This window comes from Puma concolor, chromosome B1, assembly GCF_028749965.1.
Source record: "Puma concolor isolate L17-30 chromosome B1, mPumCon1.1.hap2, whole genome shotgun sequence".
In the NCBI taxonomy this organism is placed as follows: domain Eukaryota; kingdom Metazoa; phylum Chordata; class Mammalia; order Carnivora; family Felidae; genus Puma; species Puma concolor.
The window spans coordinates 177447921-177472467 of NC_141670.1; the positions used below are offsets into that span (position 1 = coordinate 177447921).

The 24547-nt window shown below is 35.6% G+C and overlaps 1 protein-coding gene across 6 annotated transcripts in view; it reads left to right on the forward strand.

Annotated features, from left to right (window-relative positions):
* The window catches only part of ARAP2 (ArfGAP with RhoGAP domain, ankyrin repeat and PH domain 2), a 222008-nt gene that overhangs the window by 183862 nt on the left and 13599 nt on the right, over nt 1-24547 (forward strand). For 5 of the 6 annotated variants that reach the window (XM_086705258.1, XM_086705256.1, XM_086705260.1 and 2 more), the window contains 4 exons: nt 13384-13523; nt 20982-21064; nt 22138-22173; nt 24086-24149. In XM_086705258.1, coding sequence (XP_086561384.1) covers nt 13384-13523; nt 20982-21064; nt 22138-22173; nt 24086-24149 — 323 coding nt within the window. Of the gene's footprint in view, nt 1-630; nt 2288-13383; nt 13524-20981; nt 21065-22137; nt 22174-24085; nt 24150-24547 lie in introns of those variants that run through there. The other variant, XM_086705261.1, reaches the window with a different exon arrangement.

Below are 24547 nucleotides of genomic sequence, written 5' to 3' on the forward strand. Positions count from 1 at the left end.
TGTCATCAGCTGACAAATTAGAAAAAGATTTACTGCCGGCACTGTACATAAACCAACCCTGAAATCATTTTAGTTTTAGAAGATAAACTTTACTACAACTTTTATGATTGATATTAATACTGGCTGTTACTATTTATTAATCACATATTATTAATCAAGCTCTGTACCTACTAAAGCTCATTTAAATTTCTTTAAACTTCCCAAATTGTGATTTGAATTTTCCAAATGGGGAAACAGAAGTACAGAAAAATGAAGTAATTTGCCCCAGATCAGACAGTTACTAAATATTGGATTTGAGAACAGATTGGTCTGTGGTCTAATTTTATATATATGTACAGCTCTTACATGCTGGAAACCTTCTTAGAAGGATTTCAGGATTTCCAGCTAATGTCCATAGATCTGTAAGTGCTTAATTGTACCACAGCTAATCTGATAAATTTCTGATTTCATGATAATGTCCTAGTCTATTGTGGCAGCTGTAACTATGATAGACTGGTGGCTTATAAACAGCAGAAATTTATTTTTCACAGTCTGGAGACTGGAAGTCTGAGATGAAGGTTGCAGAATGGTCCACTTCTGGTGAGAACTTCCTTCCAGGTTGCAGACTTTGTTCTTCTCATGTCTTCACAGAGTGGAGAGTAAGAGAGGAAGCAAGCTCTGTTGTGATTTATTAGGACACGTTCTATCACGAGGGCTCACCCTCTGAATTCATCTAATCCTAATTACTGCCCAAAGACCCTACCTCCTAGTACCATCACATCAGGAGGTAGGGTTTGAATTTCGGGGGGCACAGACATTGACCATAACATGTCTTTTACGTCTTATGTGTCTGTCCTTTGTGTGTTATATTTACATGAAAGCATTTTTCCAAAAGGCAAACAGTTGAACTACTTTACTTCTATGTCATTCTCATCTTACCAAAAAACCAAACAGGTGTTATTCTTCTTGCTGTAGACATTTAACCTTTTAGAAACCTTTATCTTATTTTAAATCCCTTTATCATAACTGCATATGTTTTTGACTACATACCTACACCTCTTAAGGATTGCAACAGAAATTTTCTCATACAAACATGACTCTATGATGTTGTAGGGCAGTGGTTCTCAGGTGGATGCAGTTTTGTTCCCCAGGGGACATTGGCAATGTCTGCAGGCACTTCTGACGCAACTAGATGGGGTGGTGTTTCTGGTATTTAGTGAGTAGAGATGGGAGATGCTGGTAATCTTCCTATAAAACACAGGACAGCTCTTCACAAAGAAGTATTTGGCTCAAAATGTCAGTGGTGCCTGTGTTGAGAATATCTGATTTAGATAATCTGTAAAATCTGTTCTGGCTCTTAAATTCTGTTATTCTTTCATTTTGACACTGAGATAAAGAAAAAACATTGAGCTTATAAACCAAGTCCTGTCAGCATTATGAAATATATATATAATAAGTCCTCATGGCTTCTTTCCTTTTAGAAAATCATCTTTTCAAGCAATTTTTTTTTTATTTTTCTGGTGAGAATTTCCTTTTCCTTTTTCCAGTATCCCTCCAAAATGTCTCTAGTTCACTGTATTGTCAAACAAACAAACAAACAAAACAAAACAAAAACGTGAAATCCGTACCTAGACATGATACCTTCAGTCTTGTTTGAATGCTAGTGGATTGGTTAGGTGAATAAGAACAGACAAGAATAAGGTCTTAAAGGCTGTGATAAAAAAGAAAGTTTTGTGCAGGTGGAGGTGAGGGATAACCAACACAAGTATACCCTTAAGTGCTGTTGATGTTTAAAGAAAAAAAAGAAAACTGCATCATATTGAGCTGGTTGAGAGCAATGACATCTGAGTAGAAATCTTTAAAGTTGTTTAAGGACACAAAGAAATGGTAGAGTAGCATACTGTGCATTGGCTGTATCCACAACTGGGCCAGGAGATTCTGTGTTATAACGATGCTTCATACACTCCTGTGTGTGCTCTGTATGGTGTTGTGAGTGTGTCCTTGTGGTGTGAAAGCATCAAGCTTCTATAAGGTCTAGACAAAACATCTGCATAAGAACTGGAGAACCCAAGCATGAAACATTCTCTAGGGTAAAATGTCAGCAAATGTTTTTGTGACTCTCACATCTCCTTCATGCCTGTAATGGAGTGGGAGCCATAAAACACATGCCTGTCCCCTGCACTATCCCTACCTCTGGTTTCCAAACCAGTATACAGCTTGTTATTATAATATCTATAGTTCCTTCTACCAGGAAATGATTTCTCTCTGCATGGGAAAAAAAAAAAAAAAAGGTTTTAGAGTAACAGCATCAGCAAATACATTAATTGGACCGTTTCATATTAGTAGTTATGTATTTTTGGTCATAAATAGTATCTATGCAGTAAATATTTTAAAAAGTTTGTTTTGTGTTGTTTTCTATCCAATAAAATTTTTATAAATGTTTTTAATTAGAGCTTGATTTATATTAAGATTGTCAAAGCAAAATAATCTTTTTCATTATGGTTGGTTCTACATCTGTGTGAATTTAGGATTGTCATTTTAAAACAACTCTGGCCTGTTGTTCATTTTTTAAATCAATTTCTTAAGTCATGATTTTTTCCTATAATTGTGTCTTGTAGCAACCTAGAGCTTATAAATACTTCTTAGGGGGATATATTTTGTGATAGATTTTAGGTTGGTTAGACATTCAATCTACCTTGTCTCTGTCTTGGAAAATGTCTCCTAAATCAATCACAGTGACCACCTACTCCAGAATTATTGCTCTGTTCATTACATCTACTACTTAAAATTGGGATCTAAAAGGAAAGTAACGAAAGTAAATCAAATGTGATTTCCCTGTCAATTTGTTAGCAGAAAAACTGGAGTCATCTCAGAAAGACAGTGCTCTTTATGGCAGAAAGGGAACCCTGTGAAGGATTTCTTTTCCTTTCTCGAGATTTTCTTATTCTACCCTGGGAGCCATGTGGAAATTAGCAGAATTTGAAACAAGGGTAGTTGGTAGCAACCACATTTTTTCTCACTAACAAATAGCTAATTTAATATTTTGTTAACATATAAAGTAGCATTGCCTCATCCTTTGCACTCTGTTCTTCCACACTCCATGCCTCCTGGCCACAGATTTTACCATCTCCCTACCTATCACTGTTTCTTTTTTTTTTTTTTTTTTTTTTTTTTTTTTTTTTTTTTTAAATTTTTTTTTTTTCAACGTTTATTTATTTTTGGGACAGAGAGAGACAGAGCATGAACGGGGGAGGGGCAGAGAGAGAGGGAGACACAGAATCGGAAACAGGCTCCAGGCTCTGAGCCATCAGCCCAGAGCCTGACGCGGGGCTCGAACTCACGGACCGCGAGATCGTGACCTGGCTGAAGTCGGACGCTTAACCGACTGCGCCACCCAGGCGCCCCCTTTTTTTTTTTTTTTTTTAAATTTTTTTTTTTCAACGTTTATTTATTTTTGGGACAGAGAGAGACAGAGCATGAACGGGGGAGGGGCAGAGAGAGAGGGAGTGTTTCTATTTCTGTATCTACACGTACAAATATACATGTATATGTGTGTGTTTGTCTATTACATGACTTCCATTTCATAAATTGTGTGATAATTTTTCTGATTTATGTAACAAATTATAAGCATATACTTTTGCTTGACATTAGGTTTTCAACACCTACTTGCTAAATCAAGAATTTTATCAAATAACAGGTTTAAGCGTTTAGGGTAGTTTAGGGGTTTTCATTTCCTTAATTTTCTCACTTTACCTGAACAACTTAAAATGTCGACAACACAAGCAGGAAAAGATTTAGAATCATCCGACACTTAATTTGTGCTCATTCATTTAAGGTAATGAGGTAGCATACTTTACTTTTATAGAAGTCTATGACAGTAAATAAATTTTGTTGCCTCTACTTAGAAATCAATTCTGTGTTCTTCAAAAGCAGCATTTTATTTCTTGGAAACATTTTGTGTCATTGCCATTATTCTAATGAGGAGTTAACTAACTTGAAAAGAAAGATAATAGTCCTCAAATTTCTTTTCTACCCCATAGATTATGACTGAGACATTATGATAGGAGGAATAAAACTTCATTTAAATTGCCATTTTAGACTTTGTCATAGCTAATCTCATTAGACTGTCTTTTATCATTATCTCTTGTATTGAGTTAAGCTTCAGCATCTCTATCACAAGTAAACCATAAATGTATACCTTCTGTAAGGTTCCAGAGTAAATAATTTTATGTTGCTGAAGTCTTATTTTAAGCGTTAAAGATCTTTAAAGTTACCCCCAATCGAATGTGATACATTGGCGTCAAGTTTTAATGATCTAAATGGGGAAGAAATACTTTTAAGATATAAGATGTAACTCAAATGCAGATCCCTGTGGGTTTCTAAATTTAGATTGCTACATATGACAGATGCTTTGGAATTAAATTTGCATTAGAATAGAATAGTTCAAAATGCAACTGCTTCTGGCAAATACAGACCTGGAAAGCTGAACCATCCACTATCAACTAACTTAAGAAAATACAAGAAAATTCCAGCAAAAATAGTATGAGGCCATAAATCATAGTCTCACTGCAAGAATTTACTTTCCACTCCCCATCAAATCTTTTTAAATCCAAATGTGTGTAACAGTTGAAGGTACGCCTCGTCCACTTCAAATATAAGTATCTTCTTGAAAACTGATGATAGTCTTTGATATTCACCATGAAGCACGAATGTCCCAGCTTCTTTTAATGTTAAAATTCTATAGTGAGAAAACCAACTGGTAAGTTTCTATTAGGAATCTACTATGGAAAATTAAAGGATTGTTAAGCATTATCTTTACCCACAAGGAAGAGAAAATTTAAATGTATTACGTCTATTTAAATTATAAGGCTACAAATACAGCATGCAGTACATGACTGCTATTAGCCAGGAAGTTTATGGAGAGCTTTCAAGAACAGAAAAATCGTTCAGTTAGTTGATCACTAACATCTCTTCTAACACTGAATGTATCTCATTCAACAAAATATCATTGCTTGTTTAGTTTTTCTTACATCTGTTGTCCTAACAAGACTATCTTATTCTTTTACTCACTAAAAGTACATGCTAAGTAAACTTTTTAAAATATAAATGAGTAACACTTTGTAACTGAGCAGGTACTGGCAGAATTTCATAGCAGTGCAAATTCTTAAGCTTTTATCTAGATAGTGAGGGAATGCTTTCCCTAGGAAATTAGCATTGTATTAGTGTTGAGAAAATGGCATATGGTCCTCAGTTTCTTGATTTGAATACTTTGTAAGACATTAAGATGGGGAGAATAGAAGAGGCCACTATTCGGGATGAAATAGGGTTTGGGGTCACTGAATTCGGTTTTGGATGTCTGTAGTTTTTAGTTTTCTGTCAGGTGTCCAATGGTGTATGTCTGGAAGGGATCTGAGTACTCATCACTAGGGAGCACGTTATGTGGGGCATGATTTTAGCCTTTGGAGAGTGCAAGATCATGCAGTTGTAATGTTAAAATAAGAACATTAAAGAACTGAGCGTAGAATTACCAGCACGTAAGGCCCAGGTCTATTAAGGGAGCCCTGCTTGTGAAGGAACAATCTGAAAGGCTGTCAGAAAACAAAGAGCAATGTGTGGAATCATCAAAGGATTACCCTTTAGGGAACAGTGTGTTTAACAATGCAGTATGGTACGCAAGGTCAAGAAAGGCCCCCAAACATTTATTAGTATTGTAGTGATCATGATGAACAATGACCATTACTTACAAGCATCTCAGTATAAAAAGAATTCTTTGTTAGATGTTAAGAGACCTGAATTGTAATTCTAGGACATTTGCTCCCTCGTTCTGTAACAAAACCTTTGTGAACCATAGTTTTCTCCCTTACAAGATGAGATCATAATACCTGTACTTCCTACTTTAGAATAGAAAGTTGCATGAGGGGCACCTGGCTGGCCCAGTCGGTAGAACATGTGACTCTTGATCTTGGGATTCTAACTTCAAACCCCACATTGTGTGTAGAAATTATTTAAAAATAAATAAATAAAGTATTTTTTAAAAAATTGCATGAGGATGAAATAAGATAAAATACATGAACACTTTGGAAAATCTAAAATACTATCTATGTGTTAAGAGTATCCTAAATACAACACTATGATGCTAAATTTTATTTCTAAAATTTTATTATAATTCGGGATAAAAATAGAATAGAAGAGTGTTTTCTACTATCTGTAATTTGCTGCATTGTCAGTAAAATGACATGGAATTTCTGGCACTTTTCTAGTCAGTCCTTCAATGGTAATTATATCTACAGTTTTCTTATTTATGGGGACTCTAATTGTAGGAAGATGTCAACAGGCTACTAGTTCTATTAAGCATTACTTCTTCAGTACAAGTAACACAGAGGAAAATAGACTAGGAATGAGTCAGGGGACATATTTGGGTTTTCCTAAAAAATAGATTACTTTCAATGTACCATTTGGGGAGACTGGGTGGCTCAGTCGGTTAAGTGTCTGACTTCAGCCCAGGTCATGCTCTTACGGTTTGTGAGGTCGAGCCCCACATCAGGCTCTGTGCTAACAACTCAGAGCCTGGAACCTACTTGGGATTCTGTATCTCCCTCTCTCTCTGCCTCTCCCCTATACACACACACACACACACACACACACACACACACACTCTCTCTCTCTCTCTCTCTCTCTCTCTCTCTCTCTCTCTCTCTCTCAAAAGTAAATAAAAATTTACAAAAAAAAAAAAAAAAGAATGATAGGCCTGTGCCTGACACATTAAAAAAAAAAAAAATTAGATTACTTTTAAGTAGTTATTATCCAATTTGGTTTCTACTCAGTTGTAGAACTAAATTTTACTAAAATGAATTTTGAGGGAATGTCATACAATGATTGCAATATATCAGAAATTCTGCTTCCTTCCAGTTGAAAAGAATACACACGTTTTTCTGGTTATTTGTCTTTCTCAGTCTGACTTATTTCACTTAGCATAATACCCTCAAGGTCCTTCAAAAATTAAAAAAAAGACGAATAAATAGACAGAATCAGACCTATAAATACAGAGAACTGGTGTTTGCCTGAGGGGAGGGAAGAGGATGGGGGATTGAGCAAAATGGGGGGAGGGGAGATAGAGATACAGGCTTCTAGTTACAGAAAGAACAGACATGGGAATAAAAGGCACAGCATAGGGAATATAGTCAGTGATACTGTAATAGTATAATGGGGTAGATGGTAGCTATACTTGTGGTGAACATAGCATAAACTTGTCAAATCACTAAGTTGTATGCCTGAAACTAATGTAACATTGTGTGTCAACCATACTAAAAAACAAACAAGGGAATATACATGATTCTATATAATCAGCATCAAAGGAAAACTTGCCTAATTTTTAATTTGTAAGAAATTGTTAGGCAGCGAATACTGCCAACTATTACTTGGTCATGGCATATTTTAAAGAGGGTATCTCTCCTGGAAACTGCCCATTTGTCTCTTTTACAAAGTTCACGGCAGAGGTGGAATAACAAGGAATTTTTCAGCCCTGAAGAATAATGGACAGCCCTGAAGAAATAATCTTTGCCATCCAAAGAAGGGAGACACATAGAGACCATGAAAAAAATGGGCTTTTTTTTTTCATATTCTCTTGTCTAGCTCAGAACATATATAAGAAATATAAAAGATAACAGTCCACTTTAGTTACTGTGCATTTTACTCTGTGCCACATGCTGGGTTGAATGCTTTTCCATTCACCATCTCATTTCTTCTTCCTAGTTAGTCTTAACCAGGCCTCTACACATGGAGAAATGAGGGCATGGAGACAGTACATAACTCCATCAGGGCCACTTGCTTGTAAGTGCAGAGCAAGCATTTGAATAAAGATGTCTCCAAATCCAGTCCATATATTCTGTCCTAACCTACCAACTAGACTGATATCAAGGATAAATCAGTAGTTTTTTAATTCTTATAAACTCAATCTATAAATCATCAGGCCCTTGGAAGTGTAGTTCTTTCTCTTTTTTTCTTTTCTTTGTAGTACAGAGAAAAGTACACCCTGCTTGCTCTGTGCCAAGTACTGTTCTAAGCACTTCACCCACCAAATGCATGGGGTGAGTATTATATGTATCCCCATTTTTCAGGTGAAGAAACTGAGATTCAGAGATGACTACCTGAGAGTGAGTGGAGGATGTGGTTGTCATTTTTTCTTATGTTTATTTACTTTTGCTGGGGGGGGAGGAGGGACAGAGAGAGAGGAAGACACAGAATCTGAAGCAGGCTCCAGGCCCTGAGATGTCAGCACAGAACCTGACCCAGGGCTCAACACGGCTTGAACTCCAGAACAGTGAGATCATGACCTGAGCCAAAGTCTGACGCTGAACCAACTGAGCCACCCAGGTGCCCCTGTCGATGTGGTTGTCATTTAAACCCAGCATCAGAGTGTGCCCTTAGTCGCTGTTGCTATGTCAGCTCTCGTAGGTTGGGGAGGAAAGTCCAAAGCACACATTGTTTTAAAAAGCAAATATGAAATTATCATGTACCTAAGAGGTAAATTATTAAGCAAATAGGATTTATACACCCAGGAACTAGATTATATCTTAGAGTGTAGGGATATAAATAATAAATATGAACTAGAATTGTTAGAAAAATCTCTGCGGATAAGTACAGAAGTGGGTACAGAAGTGGGATAGAATTTGTATAGAAGCAAGAAGAATGGAATTTCTCTCAAGTTTATTCAGGTAATCAACTTGAGACATGGTGTAGAGATGATTAGTTTTCCAAACAGTATATTATGATCAAGTGAACTATAAATATATTTTTATTTAATATTTTATAGAGATGGGTAGGAGAAATTTGTTAATTTAGTCCTTTAAATGTCAGGAAAAGGAGTTTAGACTTTTTTTTTTTAATGCTAAAAAAGTAAAGCATTAAATAGTAGAAAAACAAGGCTTTGGATGGGGGGGGATTAACATGTTAAAATAGCATTTGCATAACACAAATCTGGAATTATTTGCTGGAGCCATTAGAACAAAGGGCATGGAGTTATAAAATCCTGGAATCCCCAGGTAGTAGGTAGAAAAGGCAGGGGTTAGAGTAATGGCATTGGGAATAAAATAGAATTGAACCCCAAAGAGAAATTCTCAAAGAACAATGGCTGACTTGCTAGCTGACTGGACATGAAGGAAAAAGGAGGAGTATATAATTTGGAAGTACCATTCCTGGATTTATGTTTTTCCCTCCCCCTCTCTCTGTCTCTACCTCTCCTTCCCAGGATCCTTCCACCTCCTCTACAGTCAGTTCTTTTTTGGGGACTAGGGACCACTAGTTAGGGATTGTTCATTTGTGTAAGAACTTGTGGTTTTCAAATGGTTTGGAAAAACTTTTTTTATTGTTATCAGTTTCATCGTTTCATCGTCCCAGTAATATGATAATCTATTTAAATAAATTTGGCTATTGTGTTTTGTTTCATACATGTGACTTTTAAGGGCCTTTCTAACTAATAACAAAATTATAGCACAATCAAGAATACTGGCTCTTATTTTCCTTATCTCCAGTGTTAACTCGAAAGACCCATTGTTTAACTTCACTTGTTCCTTCCATGTCCTAGTAATCAACAAGAAGGGGAAAGGCATTTATGATTCTCTAGATATAACAGAATGCCGGAATTTTGTTGGAATGAAAGACAAAGGTAGTAAAGGAAATTGTACCCATTAGGGTACATCCCAGAATCTTCTCTGAAGGAATTAGGTGCTTAGAGGAGTGCATTAAATCTTCACATGTGTTATATTTGCAAATACATTAGATGATTTTCCCAAATCTTTTAGTGCATGATTCATTTGCTTTAGCTGGTTTCTTTTTCCATTGAAAGCAGATTTACATGGTGTGTCCTATGTTTTTCTTTCCTATTTTCTTTTTTAAATTTGTATTACATAGAAATATTCTGTGCTTATTAACTTACAGCATGGCTAAGATTGATATTGTGGACCATATGACGTGTGAAATCATTGTTTTGATTGGATCAGAGGGATTCAGTGTATATTAAATAAGTATAGGAGGGGGTATAGCCAGAAAGACTGCCTATGTGGCTTTAGAAATACTAGCGCTCTGAAGTTTGAAGCTAAAAAAAAAAATGACATCTAGAAAAATCACTGTGCTGTGAGGGACGATGGAGATAGCAAGATCTCACAGAATTGTGAAGGCAAACCATAGCAGGGAGACAGGAGTACTGGCCAGAATCTCAAGAATTATGAAGCAGAAAGCCCACTGCAAAGATCTGAATAGCAGAAATTTGAACTCCAGCTCAGGAGAGACATGCAGAGCATAAAACTTACATTTCTTACAAACTAGAGTTGAATTCAAACCTGGATGGGGTCTGGGAAGCAGGTACAGTGGATACAGCTGGCATGAACTTTGTACTGAATGAGACTCCTCTGAAGCAGAGGACCCTAGTAAGGTTTCTGCCTGGGGTGAAGAGGGAGGCAGTGAAAACCTGAGAGTGAAGTACCCCACTGTTGAGGGACCAAGCAGTACTGGAAAGGTTTGGAAAAGTGAAGGATTGGAAGCCATTTAATTCATAACCTTAGTTTTATTACATGCTGAGTCACACACGATGGCCCCCAAAGTCTGTAGTTTCATTTTGTCATTTACATAGTGGGTAATTTTTCTCCGTTTTAACGTTTTGAGAGCATCCAGAATTTCGTTGTGAGAGCCTTTAAAAATTCTTTAAAGTCCTTGCTAGTTACCGAACTTCTTTATTTCAGAGTCTTTCATTCTTTCCTCATCTTTCACATTTATTTCTCTCAAAGCTCTCCTCCTGAGTCCCTTAAAGTATGCTGCAAGATATAACTAATATACTCAATTATGTAATTATTATTAAAATAAATTTTAACAAGTATGAACCCAAACATAGCAACAATATTTTTTCCCTAAGCTTGTTTTCTCTTGGACCTGCAAATGGTTTACTTAGGCACTGGACATATGGTCACTGGTAAAACTTGAAAGGCTTATTCATTTGGACAAAAATCTAAATGAAAAAGTACAATTAGAAGGTGTAAATGGAGGGGCCACTGGGTGGCTCAGTCGAACGTATGACTCTTGATTTTGGCTCAGGTCATGATCCCAGGGTCATGGGATCGAGCCCTGGGTCGGGCTTCCCACTGAGTGTGGAGTCTGCTTAAGATTTTCTCTCTCTCCATGGAGGAAAAAAAAAAAAAAGTATAAATGGAATTTGTTTGGCTTAAGCAATATATAATATCTATATCTCACAACTTGATTATAATTTAAACTTTTAAAAAGATTTACCTATTTCTAAACTAACAGTATTATGAATACCATTCTCAACTTTCCTGTTCTAAATGAGCTGAATCACTAAGCCTACTGAATGTTTTTTGAATTGCTCACTTCTGTCAGTAGACACAGCGTTATTTGCTAGCCCATATTTAATTCATTTGTTTCCAAGGTTGTATATTACTAGGACCAAGTGCATACCAGACCCTTAATACTTCATGAAGAAATGAATGCTTTGATATAATATGAATTTCACTGAATATTTATTTTATATGTTTACTTTTTTCTTGACCTTCCAGTTGTATTATAATAGATGTTCTTTCAAGTCTTTTAATTGGAAAAGTTCTATCATTTGAAATATTTTTATGGAAGTGAATATTGATTGTGTGAAAAGACAAAATTTAGCAGTGTTGTTCAGAAATTACCTTAAAGTCTCAAACTACCAAAAAAGAACCTGTTTTAGTATGATAGTATGATTCAAAGAATGTTCTATGTGGCCAGTAAATGTGTCATGAAAACTGTTGGGGTTTGTTAATTACATTTGTTTGCAGCATCAGTGATGTGATTAGTCTTGGGGATTTCTACTTCCAGATATTCATGCCATACTCATGTTTGAGTATAATTACAAGGACCTATTTCTGGTTTTTTTACTTCTGTTTTCTTATGCCAATTATAGTTGTGAGCCACTGTGTATTATTTGCTCTGTAAGTACACGTTTTCTTTAAACCAAGGAATTGTTCGATTTAAGACCAAGAGTTCTTTTTTCTAGAACCATTCAGTTTATTTTGTACGTTTTAGGAACCATGCATGATTATTTAAAAATTGTATCACCTGACTAGCAGAAAATTGCTAAAGGTCCTAGTCTGATACGTCCCACCCAACATTTTTTTGTGGGTCTTTATCTAATACAAGGCCCACAGTAATCTGCAGGATATGTGTCATTACTCTTATTTTCCAGGAAAAGCAGAAGTTGACACCATAACGACCATATGGTGTTTGGCTTAAGGTTTTTTTTTTTTTTTTTTACCCACTGCTCTTTAGTTCTCAAGTAGGCAGTTGAATATTGTCTAGAATTCAAGGAGAAAGTCTTAGACTGGAGATGTATTGATACATGTATACATGATAAATTTATCCAAATACAAATTTGGTATTCTTACCAAATTTTTGGTAAGAAAAAAAATTTTATAGAATTAGTTGAAATGATTTTCAAATGTGGGACTCTGGCAGTATTGCACATGAAACATAGTTGTTGATAAATGTTCTGCCTTAGCGCTTTTTTTCCCCCACTTACTTGGTTCATAAGTACAGAATTTTCTTTAGTGCCCTGAGAATTCTTGGGTTCCTGAATCAGAATCCTGGGAGAGGCTTCCATTTTAACCTATGTATTGCATGGTTTTTCGAGAGCTGTTCAGAAGAAATACAATGCAAGCCAATTGTGTAATTTTAAATTATCTAGTAGCCACATTAAAAGATATAGAAAAACAGGTGTGGGGCGCCTGGGTGGCGGCTGTCAGTTAAGCGTCTGACTTCAGCTCAGGTCATGATCTCACAGTTTGTGAGTTCAAGCCCCGCGTTGGGCTCTGCGCTGACAGCTCAGAGCCCGGAGCCTGCTTCGGATTCTGTGTCTCCCTCTCTCTGTCTCTGCTCCTCCCCTGCTCATGCTCTGTCTCTCTCACTCTCAAAAATGAATAAATGTTAATAAATAAATAAATAAATAAATAAATAAATAAATAAATACAGGTGAAATTAATTTTTACTAATACAGTTTATTTAAACACATTATCTAAAATATTTTATCATGTCATCAGTATTATAAAATTATATTTTTACCTTTTTTTTGGTACTAAAGCTTTAAAATATGGCCTATATTTTATACTTATAGCACATTTCAGTTGAGATTAACCACATTTCAAATGCTTATTAGCCAGTAGCCAATTGAACAGCATAGGCAGGCCTGTATATTATAAATAGATGTAAATACCCTGAAACATCGTGTTCCCAGAAATTAACTGTAGGTTTCTTAATGGTCAGAAACAAATTGTTAGTTTGTATTATCAAAACTGAAAATACAGATTGTTTTGTATTATACTCCAAATAAATGAAAATGTACCTAACTTACAAAAGTAATGTTGTACTTTACAGAGAGGAGGGCCCTGGAAAGTATCAAAGAAGGAGTCTTGAAAATTAAAGAAGAACCATCTAAAATACTGTCTGGAAATAAGTTTCAAGACCGGTATTTTGTTTTACGAGATGGGTATCTCTTTCTCTACAAAGATTCAAAGGTAGTTGTATATTTAGTATTTGAACCCATGTGTGTTTTTGTGTGGGTATTAACATTCTCATTTTATGTCTCTCTCAGTACTCTCTTGGCAGTCGAGCCCTGTGGGAAACAGAACACATAGTAAGCTGATGATTTCTTGCAGCCTCTGGGATATGGTATTAATACACTGAGTAACACTGTGAAGAACTTCATATGACCTTTCTGAGCACTTCTCATTATTTTAGTGCAGAGAAGTCCTGAATATATATATTATATATAATATATATCATATGTAATATTATATATATATAGCAGCATGCTTATCAAAGACTTCACTAAGAATATTAACAGGCAAGTCCCAGATAGAGAAAAATATATTCATAGTACATACATCTGAGAAAGAACTCATTTTCCGAATATGAAGAACTACAAATCAACAATAAAAAGACTACCCAATAAAAATTGGAGTGAAGTGGTGAATAGATACTATGTGAAAGAACATGTAGGGATGGTCAATAAACCATTGTAATGAAAGTGCTCAACTTAATAGTCACGAGGGGCATGCAAATTAAAACCGTGCAACATTGTTTTCACCGATTGGTATGACTGAGGATGTTGATTAATTAAATTCCTCATAAATTGCTAGTGGAAGGGTAAGATCACACAGTTACTATATAAAACTGTTTGGAATTTTTAAAAAATATTCATACAGCTACCCACGATCCAGCCACTCTATTCCTAGGCATTATGTTCACAAAAGCATTTGTTCAAGAATGTTCATAAGCAGCTTTACTCATAAAACCAAAACCTGGAAACATTCCAAATGTTTCATCATCAATAAAAGAATGATACATTCATACAATAGAATATTATTTGGCAGTAAAAATTAATGAAAAGTAATGAATGTAACAACACAGATGAATCTTTAAATCCTTGTTTAGCAAAAGCAGCTTGATACAAAATCGTACCATATGAGTCTGTACACAAGAAGTCTAAGAACAGGCAAAATCATTCATGATGATAGAAGTCAGAAAGTGTCTACCTGAGGTGTGGAGAAAGGTTGTTGCAGAAGCAAGATGATGGTGACAGGAGGGATCTTTCTAGGGTGATATAAATAAATATTCTCTATCTAGTTTGGGCGGTTATAAGAATGTATATAGTAACATCTCTACTTCCTTGAGATTCAGGTAACACACCTATGCAATTCTTTTAAATGTAGAATGACAGCAGGATCTGAAGGCACTTTTTTATATTGAATTATCAAATTCCCTTGGGTTCATATTGCTTGCATGCTTTAGGAGTGTGGTGATTCCCTGTGATGTGTTGTAGAGATGTATAAAGACAGACCAGACGAGTAACATCTGTTAATAGTTACGAAGAAAGGATTCTTAGGCAGCTTTCCAAACCTCTGTGATCTCATTTTATTATGGCTTCTGTTGAGCTCCCCACATGCTTTGACCGCTTTCCCTGCATGTTCCTCCAGCAGGGAGGGCTCCATGTGGGCAAAATAAATCTGAGTAGCATTCCTCCTTTGATTAAGACAGTGGATTGTCCAGGCGGGGGGGGGGGGGGGGGGGCTTCCCGGGCTTCCCGGGCTTCCCTCACCCCTCTCTATTCAGAGAGCTGTAATACATACTGTACTTGAACTCTCCCACCTTATTATGCCATCTCATAGACCCAGCAGGGAGTCTGTGTGGGTATCAAATGGTTATTATCTATTATCATCCTTCAGTTTTTCTAGTAGAGGAAGAGTGGAGTCTGCAGAAGTAAGGCACAGAAGAATTTGGGGTTATGTGAACTGAAGACATCAGATTTCAAGGTTCATGAACTTTAGATTTGTGTTCGTGAAAGTAAATTCAGGACTTCACAGCTGATTATTTTAGCTGTCTAGAACTGATTCTGATTAAATTTTCTTTGGTTTTCTTCAGTGGGTCACCCACTTTGATCTTCATTAGACTGACTTTCTTAATCTTTGCCCTTCTATGTACATATGTTGGTTAAGTGTCACTCTTAAGTGTCCTGCTTAGGGTATTTAAAAATGAACCTGAACGTTTTAGTCCCATTAAGGAAACAGCAGTTCCATTGTGTAGCAATGGGACATTGCTAGAAACAGCTAGTAGTTGTTAATAGTAACAGCAGTGCAATCATAATGGCAGTGACTAACATTCAGGTGGTTACTTTATAAAAAGCAGAGTTCTGTACATTTCACTTGGATTATCTAATTTTATCTTTATAATAACCCTGTGAAATTAGTACTGTAATTATTCCCACTTTACAGATAAAGAAATTGATCCTACTAAGGTATTACATAACTTGCCCAACATCACATAACCAGTAAGCAACAGACTCAGAATGCATTCCCAACTGTCTGACTCCAAAGCCTCCGTGTAAGGGGACTTACCAAACAAATACAAATTTTCCATTGTTTTACCTCGGTGGTTTTGCTGACAGACTTTTATTTAAAGAGGATAAGTCTGTTTTCATTTTAGTAGTACCAAATATTCCTAAGTATGACAATCAATACAGTTTGGCTTTTTATAGCGTTTTCCCCCAAGCTGATATCAATTTAAAAATCCGCCACAGGAAGCTTGTTCGTGGACAAGTGATTTTTTTTTCCAGACATTGGTTTTGTGAGATAATCTCATATTGTTTAACAGAATGCATTTTAAGAATTTATATCTTTTTGAAAGGATCAACCTTCTCAGTCTAAGATAATTCATATAAATTGGTAGAGAGTGACAGTATCAAGTTTGTCTAAAAGAGTGAGGGGGGGTTGACATAATTTTGAGATATTTCTCATTTTTCAAGCTTTTATAAATTGACAAAAATTGTGTATATTTATCTTGTACACGGTGATGTTTTGATACAGTGATTACTGTAATCAAGCTAATTAACATATCCATTACCTCACATAGTTATCTGCTGGCTGTGTGTGTGTGTGTGTGTGTGTGTGTGTGTGTGTGTGTGTGTGTGTGTATGTGTGTGTTGAGAACATTTTAAGATGTACTCTTTTATCAAATTTCAAGTATGTGGTACAGGAGTATTAACTATGGTCACCACACTATATATTAGATCTCCAGAATGTTCATTCTGCATAACTGAAACTTTATACCCTTTGACCACTGTCTCTGCATTTCCCCCAGCCCCTGGAAACAACCATTCTACTTTATGCTACGATTTTGCCTTTTTTAGATTCTACCTATAGTGAGACACTATTTGTCAGAAAGACACTGAGCTTTAAGGACACTGAACACATTTTGTTTTTATAACAGTGACCTCGGGTTATGGAATTATAATTACTGTGCTTAAAAGATGTGTTTGTACATCTGTTGGAATAAATTAATGCAGCTGATACTTTTAATTTGCACATTCAGGCAAGCAGAGGGGACCCGACTTACAGTTTTCCTTAAACTATCATTGTTTTCAATACATGATTTTGTGTGGCTGGTTATTTTTTCATGTTGCTGGTCTGTCCCTTTTAATATTGATGGTCGAGTCATTGGCAATGTTAACATTTCAAATTATTTTACAGTAAATAAGCAATAGTGCAAGTCTCCTAACTTATTTGAATAAACATTTGGCTCTGGTTTTGACAGTTTTACCATTAATATGTGTATGCTTGTATATACTTAGAAAATGATTTACTGAGAAGGAGGTAGAAGTTACAAATTGAAAAGTGTATTTAAAAAGACTATGTGTTAATTAGAGATAATTTATGAATGCTCATTAACAACAAATTAGGGTAATACACAGGGGAAGATATATTTTGTTTTGAGAGTTTACTGTGCATAGAAAATGTTAATTAAAATGTTTTCAGACTTGATTTACATAAAAGGTGATAAGTTTCAAAGAATATTACCATTATACTGTTAATGGTGTGAAAAAAAAAACAAGTGGGGGAGGGGGCCATTAAAAGTTTCATGCACTAATAAGCAAACTCCTTTTAGTGTAAGAATAATTTCTTAAACACACTAATTTAATTGGCTTAGTTAAAAACTTTGTTTTAAATTATAGTGCCTGAGTAACACATTAGAGACTTCCTTACAGCCTAGTATATTGAGCTTTTTGAAGAAATTCTCCAGAAAATCCACATACCAAAAAAGAGAATTGTAATAAACCAACAGTAAAGTTACATTGCCAAATGAGATTTCTTTTTATGGAACTTTCCGTTAGTATCCTTGCAGTTCCACTTTATGTATATTTAGTTTAAAGACTGAAACTAAAACTTCTTTCCACCATTGCTGACTTCCACACAAATTCTGTCATTAGTGGCATAAAGTAATGAGCTTGCATGTCAGGAGTGGCTTGAGAATCAGTTGTATGACTTCAGACTCTCTATTGCCAAAAATACTTCAAAATGTAGGCAGTCCTGGCCCTACTGATGTCCTATATAAACTAAGACTACCTGCTTCATCAGATGATAATAGCGAACATTGATCTCAACTGTGAAACTCCCATTTTCCCCATACTCCTGGAATTACTGCCTCTCACCCTACCTGGCCGCTTCCGTTGAGACAGAGTCCAAGGGAACAGGAGTCTCTCAACTATGAGGAGGGACATTCAGCTCAGTTGCAATCTAATGTAGTCTCTGACAGAGGTGGCCAGGAAGCTCCACTACTATATATAATTCCTAAATTCTCTTTGCTTTGACTCTTTCCGACATGAAACAGTTACTGCTTTAGAAAGCTACCTCACTGCTCTTTATTAGACTTCAGTGTTACACCTTAGTGTTCAGTAAAGTAGCACACTACAAAAAAGTACCCCAAAACCAGTCCTCAGTCAGAATTAAAAGACAAACTACATAAACTACTAGAAAATGACCTCAACAAGAAGTCAGGTTTTTATGAAGGAAACTACAGAACTTCACTGATAGAAATAAAATGTATGTAAAGTCTGATATTTATCTATAGGTTTAATGTACTTGTTTTCAAAATCTCAAAGGAATTATTTTTAGAACTTGACAAAAATGATACAATAATCACCTCAAAGTGTAAACAGATAAGAATATTTGTAAACATTTTGTTGATAAAAAACAAAATAGTGTACTATTTTGCATCCAACTGTCATGGTCTACAATAAAACTAAAATAACTTAGATAATATGATCCTGGCATAAAAATGAACAGAGATAGCAGTAGTATCATAAAGTCAGGTAATTAAGAATTAGTTTTGGGGGGCGCCTGGATGGCTCAATCGGTTAAGCGTCCAACTTCAACTCAGGTCATGATCTTGCGGTTCGTAAGTTCTAGCCCTACGTTGGGCTCTGTGCTGACAGCTCAGAGCCTGGAGCCTGCCTCGGATTCTGTGTCTCCCTCTCTCGGTCCCTTCCCTCTCACCTCTCTCTCTGTCTCTCTCTCTCTCTCTCTCTCAAATAACTAAACCTTAAAAAAAAAATTAAATATTATTTTTTTAAATACACCATCATAAATGCATATCTACAGATTGGTTTGTTTAAATAAGTAGGGCTGGGATAATTGTTAATATTTTTTAATTTAAATTCTTGTCTATACTGTATATAAAATATATATTCTAGATTAACAAAAGAATTAACTTTAAAAATAGCAATGCTTCTCATTACATGGCCATGCAAGTTAGTATTTGTCAGCTTTCAAGTTGAGATCTAGTTAAGAAAGTTCAAAAGGAAAAAACCGTATACTTGACTCATAATAATAACCGTAAACAGCAAGCAAAATTATTGAAAACAATTTGTGTAGAATATTCCATTTAAAAAGATAAGGCAGTTTTTTTCTTTCACATATAGAGAAGTAATTCAAACAAATATGTAAAGATAGATAAATTGTTGACCAAATCAAAAGTAAAAATTGCTAATGAATGTACATATGAGTGTGTGTTTAATTTGAAGTAAATGTACCCTATCAGTTTGACCAGAATCTTACTCCTGTTCTTAGCCTTTGACCTAGTGATTTCATTTTTAGAAACCTCGCCATAAAAAAAAATATATCCACAAATATATAGTTTTTTTAAATTATCTACCATGATGATAATAGCAAACATTGATCATAGTGACTAGGAGTAAATTCATCGTGGCCTTATCAGTACCAGACCACTAGTCACCCAAGCATTCTTCCTGATAATCTTCTTGCTTGTTTTTCCTTTATGCTTTTTCTGTGTTCTCCTGACCTGTTGTCTCTATGGAAGGTGGTTTATAATTTTATAAACATATTTTCCATCCTTTACTTTTCAGATTCGACTGCTTTCATGAAGACTTCATAGTAATATGTTAACTTGTATAGAACCTAGTACTAATTTCAGCTAAATGCACTTTGTACTAAATTTCAGCCAATATTTGCTAAATGGGCTTTTGTGTACTGTCTTAGAATTCTTACAGTTTGTCTATATTGCTGTCTCTCTGAAGCAATATGTTCTAAGTCCATAATAACAGCAGCTATAATTTATTGCACACTTTTTTTAATGGTGATTACTGGACTAAACAGTTTATAGGCATTTGTCTTATTTAATCTGTAGAATTATCCTTCACAGTAACCCTTTCCTTAGTCAATAATAACCCTATGAAATACTATTTTTATCGTCCCTCTTTACAAACAAGAAGAGTAGAGAAAAGTAATGTGAGGTCACAAACTAAGTAGCAAGCCAGATTTGCACCCAGGTTTCTATGATCTCAAACCCCTTGCTCTTAGCTATAAATGCTATATGCCTAACAGTTTAAAATAAGAGATTGCCTTCAGAATTTTTAGGATATGGGGAAAGCATGTGTTAATAATTATTCCTGTGGCTGTTACCTTTATGAAAGCTATTTCACGTTATCCAAGGATGAGTAATAAAGTGGGTGTGGTTTGATAGAAGTTATGATGGTCTGTGTTCAGGATTTTTGAAAAATAGTGATTACAGATAATAAGTATGTTAGGATGTATATGGAGAATAATTGATTGGGTGCATGTAAATTATTTTAATAGTCTGCTTTCATGAATTGTGAAAAATTCTATTAATATGGATACTTGAGATAGTTCAATATGTACCCATCAGGGTTCACAGTATGTGTTCCTTCATTCTTAAATCCAAAAAGTACAGAAGGTCATAATGCATTTGGCGGCAAAACCTAACATGAAAGTAGTTGCCTTAGTTATATGAATACAGGACACTGCCCCAGGTAACACTGATGGAATTATACCATATAATGCATGTTGTGGTTTTAAAATTAAAAAAAAAAAATTGAAAAGTAATCAATTCTGATATATATCTGGTCCCAGACATTTTGAATCAAAAATTGTTTTTGTGTATGCATATATACACTTCTGTAAATGTACATGTATATCCAAAGTTTTCTATTTAAATCTATAACATTGTAATCAGAACAATCTTCATTCAGTAAAAACTTGGTATTACATCCGTAAAACATTGGAGAAACTAAACAGTTCTAAATCCAGTCATTAATACTCCAGGAAAATATAAAGGTATTTTGAAAATCCATTTAATTACAACTTACTTTGTTTTCCTTACAGAGTAGTAAATATGAGAAAATGTTTTCCCTCAGTTCAATGAAGTTTTATCTTGGAGTGAAAAAGAAAATGAAGCCTCCAACAAGGTAAAGTTTGAAAGGGAAAGGTTTTTGAAGAGTAAAAGCTATAGGACTATTTGTCTATTTAAGGATTTGGAGATCAGAGGCGTTAATCAAGCTTTTTATAAATTAAGCTTTAGACAAAATCTTTGAGCTGTCACAGACATGGCAGGGGGCCTGTTGCAGATCAAGGGAAATTATGTGGGCAGATAAAAAAGCCTGTTTCCACTGCAGTCAAACCCCTTGGTGATTGCATCTCTGCTACATAAAGCAGGAAATCCCCAGAAGGTCCTGTCTACTGAAAAACACATCAGTTTTTCTCCACATTCTGTTTCTTGATCAGTCTCCCAACCTGGGGACATAAGGAATGTTCCAGGAAATTCTACACTCAGGAAAACAGCCTCTTGATGCCTAGCTATGTAGTTTGCCCTTTTCATTTTGCCAAATTTGGTAGTAAACCCACAGCACATAGGTAGCCGAGAGCGAGTGGACCCCACTTATACAGTGTCCCCCTCTTCAACATTTGAATCATGCCAGCATTTGGTTTATTCCAATACTTCCTATCACAGTTTAATTTGAATTGCTAATTACATTTGCAAGAATACTTTTCTTATGAAACATTTTAATGGACTGTTATGTGCTTAGTTTGGGATTCTGTTTCTGAAAATTTTCTCACTTTTGCCTACATGCTTAATTCTAAACCCAGAACATACACCTGTATTTCAGTTGACATTTTCTTAATTTCTCGCAATATCAATAAGACAATGTATAGATCCTCTTATTTTGGCCATTTTCCTAGACATCTGTCCTTCCTCAGCCAAGAGTGTCTTCTGAGAGATTTCCCCACCTTCCCATAACATCATATAAGACTCCTTCCCTCTGTCTCCCTTCAGCGTATTTAAATTTGTAGCTGAACCCCTCATTGATCATTCACCTCTACGTCAGTCATACCCACTGAATCATCCCTTGTGGGTATCTGTTCTATATTACACATTGCCACCATTAAATATCTCCTCCTTAACATCTAATCCTTCTTTTAGTTTTGTACAGTTGATCTTTTTTAATATGTATGTTTATGTGTTTTTTCCCATGTGATTTAGTTGGGGATTGACAGCATATTCCGAAAAACATCACTGGTAAGTTAACTGCTGGCAGTTTTTGGATTTGAGATATTAACTTTACTAAACAGTGTTATTGGCAGGTAGATCTACAGATAGGAAATGTTTCACCTAAGTGAAATTAGGTTGTTTTTTTTGTTTTGTTTGTTTTGTTTTTGTTTTAAGTATTTTTAGTCTGAGAAGAAGAAAATAGATTTGCTTCAAGCTTTAGGTCCATTTCAATCCTATGTGTCTCTTAAGAGAAAATATATCTGATTTCTTCCTAGTTCTTTTATGAGTGTGGAATCCCAGCTTTTATGGGATAAGCAGGCGGAATTCAGTTTCATATGAAGGAAAAGAACTAGCCAAAACTGAGTATAAAAAAAAAATCTTGGCCTCAAACCATTTCTTTCTATATATGTACATTTTTCCATTGATCTCATAGGATCTAGCCAGTCTCCCTAGAGACTGTACTGGATGTCTCTTTCTTCAGCCTTAGCTGTGTCTGATCAATCACTAAGCCAAACTGGATCTGCCTCTTAATTATCTCCCTTATCAGGCCACACCTTCATTCATCTGCATGGTTTTATTCTAGTCATCCTAAGTGTTCTTCATACCTCTAATTTTATTTTTGTTTTCTAGAATATTCTCTACCCAACCACCAAAGAGGCTTTCTAAATGTGTTTCTTTCCTGCATTAAAGCTCTTCAATGAATCCTATAGCTAAAGGATAACGTGCAGCATTGTTCCACAGCGTTCCATGAGCTTCATCTCCCAAGGCTTTCCCTTTTTTACTTACTGATAAAGCAGTAATCTGTGATTCACCATACATCCCTTCGTCCTTCATCTCTACATGTTCAGTGTAGATAGCCCCCTTACTGAGCCTTCTTCACACTATATGCTGCTCCCATACCTCCCACTCCCATCCCCTTCCTGCTAATGTGGTAGACACAACCGTCATTCTTTCAGATTACAGCTCAGATGCCCCAAAAGTCTGATAACTCTCCCCTCTAATCATTACTTATTTCTTCTTGGCATCGGTAGTATTTTGCACACATGGGTGCAGAATTATAGAGAGGACCGTTTTTTTGGACATGGTAATGGAAAGGGACAATGTCTTTATGAGAATCTAATGAAGGAAGCATGAAATTTTTACAAATTTCATGTTGATGTTTTTTCCCAAATTGTTTTTCATACAGGAATGTAAAGAATATGTAATTACATTGAAATATCCAGGTCATTTTAACAACACTTATAAAAAGAAAATTTTCTAAGAAAACTTTATCGCATCCCCAGGTGTGCTCTTTCTGTATTTGTGTCAACAATACTTTCTCTTTTTCTCACTCTGCTGTAATTTATTTGTTTACATGCCTAGCTCCTCTAATAGAATGTGTGAACCTTGAGGGCAAGATCTCTGTTTTATACAGGTTTTCAATAAAAGGTTACTGAGTCAGTGTTATTGGACATGCAGTAGTAGTTTTTCATTTGGTTCATTTTTCACGAGTCTTGCGGGTATTAAATGTTTATAATCCTAATGATGGAGACAGTCTAAGCCTTTTTACAAAGTATGCTCTTAAGAAAATGTGCACATATTTTTCGTCTTACACTCAGAGTTTCTGGGGGAAAAGATGTGTTTAACATCATGTACATGAAAAAGTAAATGACAGTGACCTTTCTGCCTTTCCAGAAATATTGCTGATCATTCTTCAGCAGTTACCAAAGCCTGTAGCTGTATTTTGTTTAAACTAGCATATTTATACTATTATTTTGATATTGCACATTTAACAGAAGCCTGAAGCAACTTATACTGAAATACTCCCATTTTGATTGTATTAAGTCATGAATCAGGAGAAACCCACAGAGGCTTCTGATCATTTAATAACCAAACAAACACACTGGAGAACAGTCTTCTGGCTTTATGAATTATGTATTTTATAAACCTTGTTTTACAGGCACATTTGTTTTGATAACTTACAAACTCAGACGGAGTGGATGGCCAGTGTCTTTATTGCCCAGGTACGAAATCTGTCTCAGCTCTCCAGCCAAGTAGAACGACTGCGTGTAGGAAATGTTAGTGGGATTTCCAAAACATTTTTAATAAGAGTCTTATGTGTATACTTTTATTTTCTCATTCGTATGTTTTTTTAAAAAATTTTTTAATGCGTATTTTGAAGGGGAGGGGCAGAGACAGAGAGGGAGACACAGAATCCGAAGCAGGCTCCAGGCTCTGAGCTGTCAGCACAGAGCCTGATGTGGTGTTTGAACTTAAGGAGCCATGAGATAGTGACCTGAGCCGCAGTCAGATGCATAACCAAGCAAACCACCCGGGCAGCCCTCATATGGTTTTTCAAACATATGAGAATCCACATTGATCCATTACCCTTTGAAAGAGAGTTACTCTCTTTCTAGAGGCT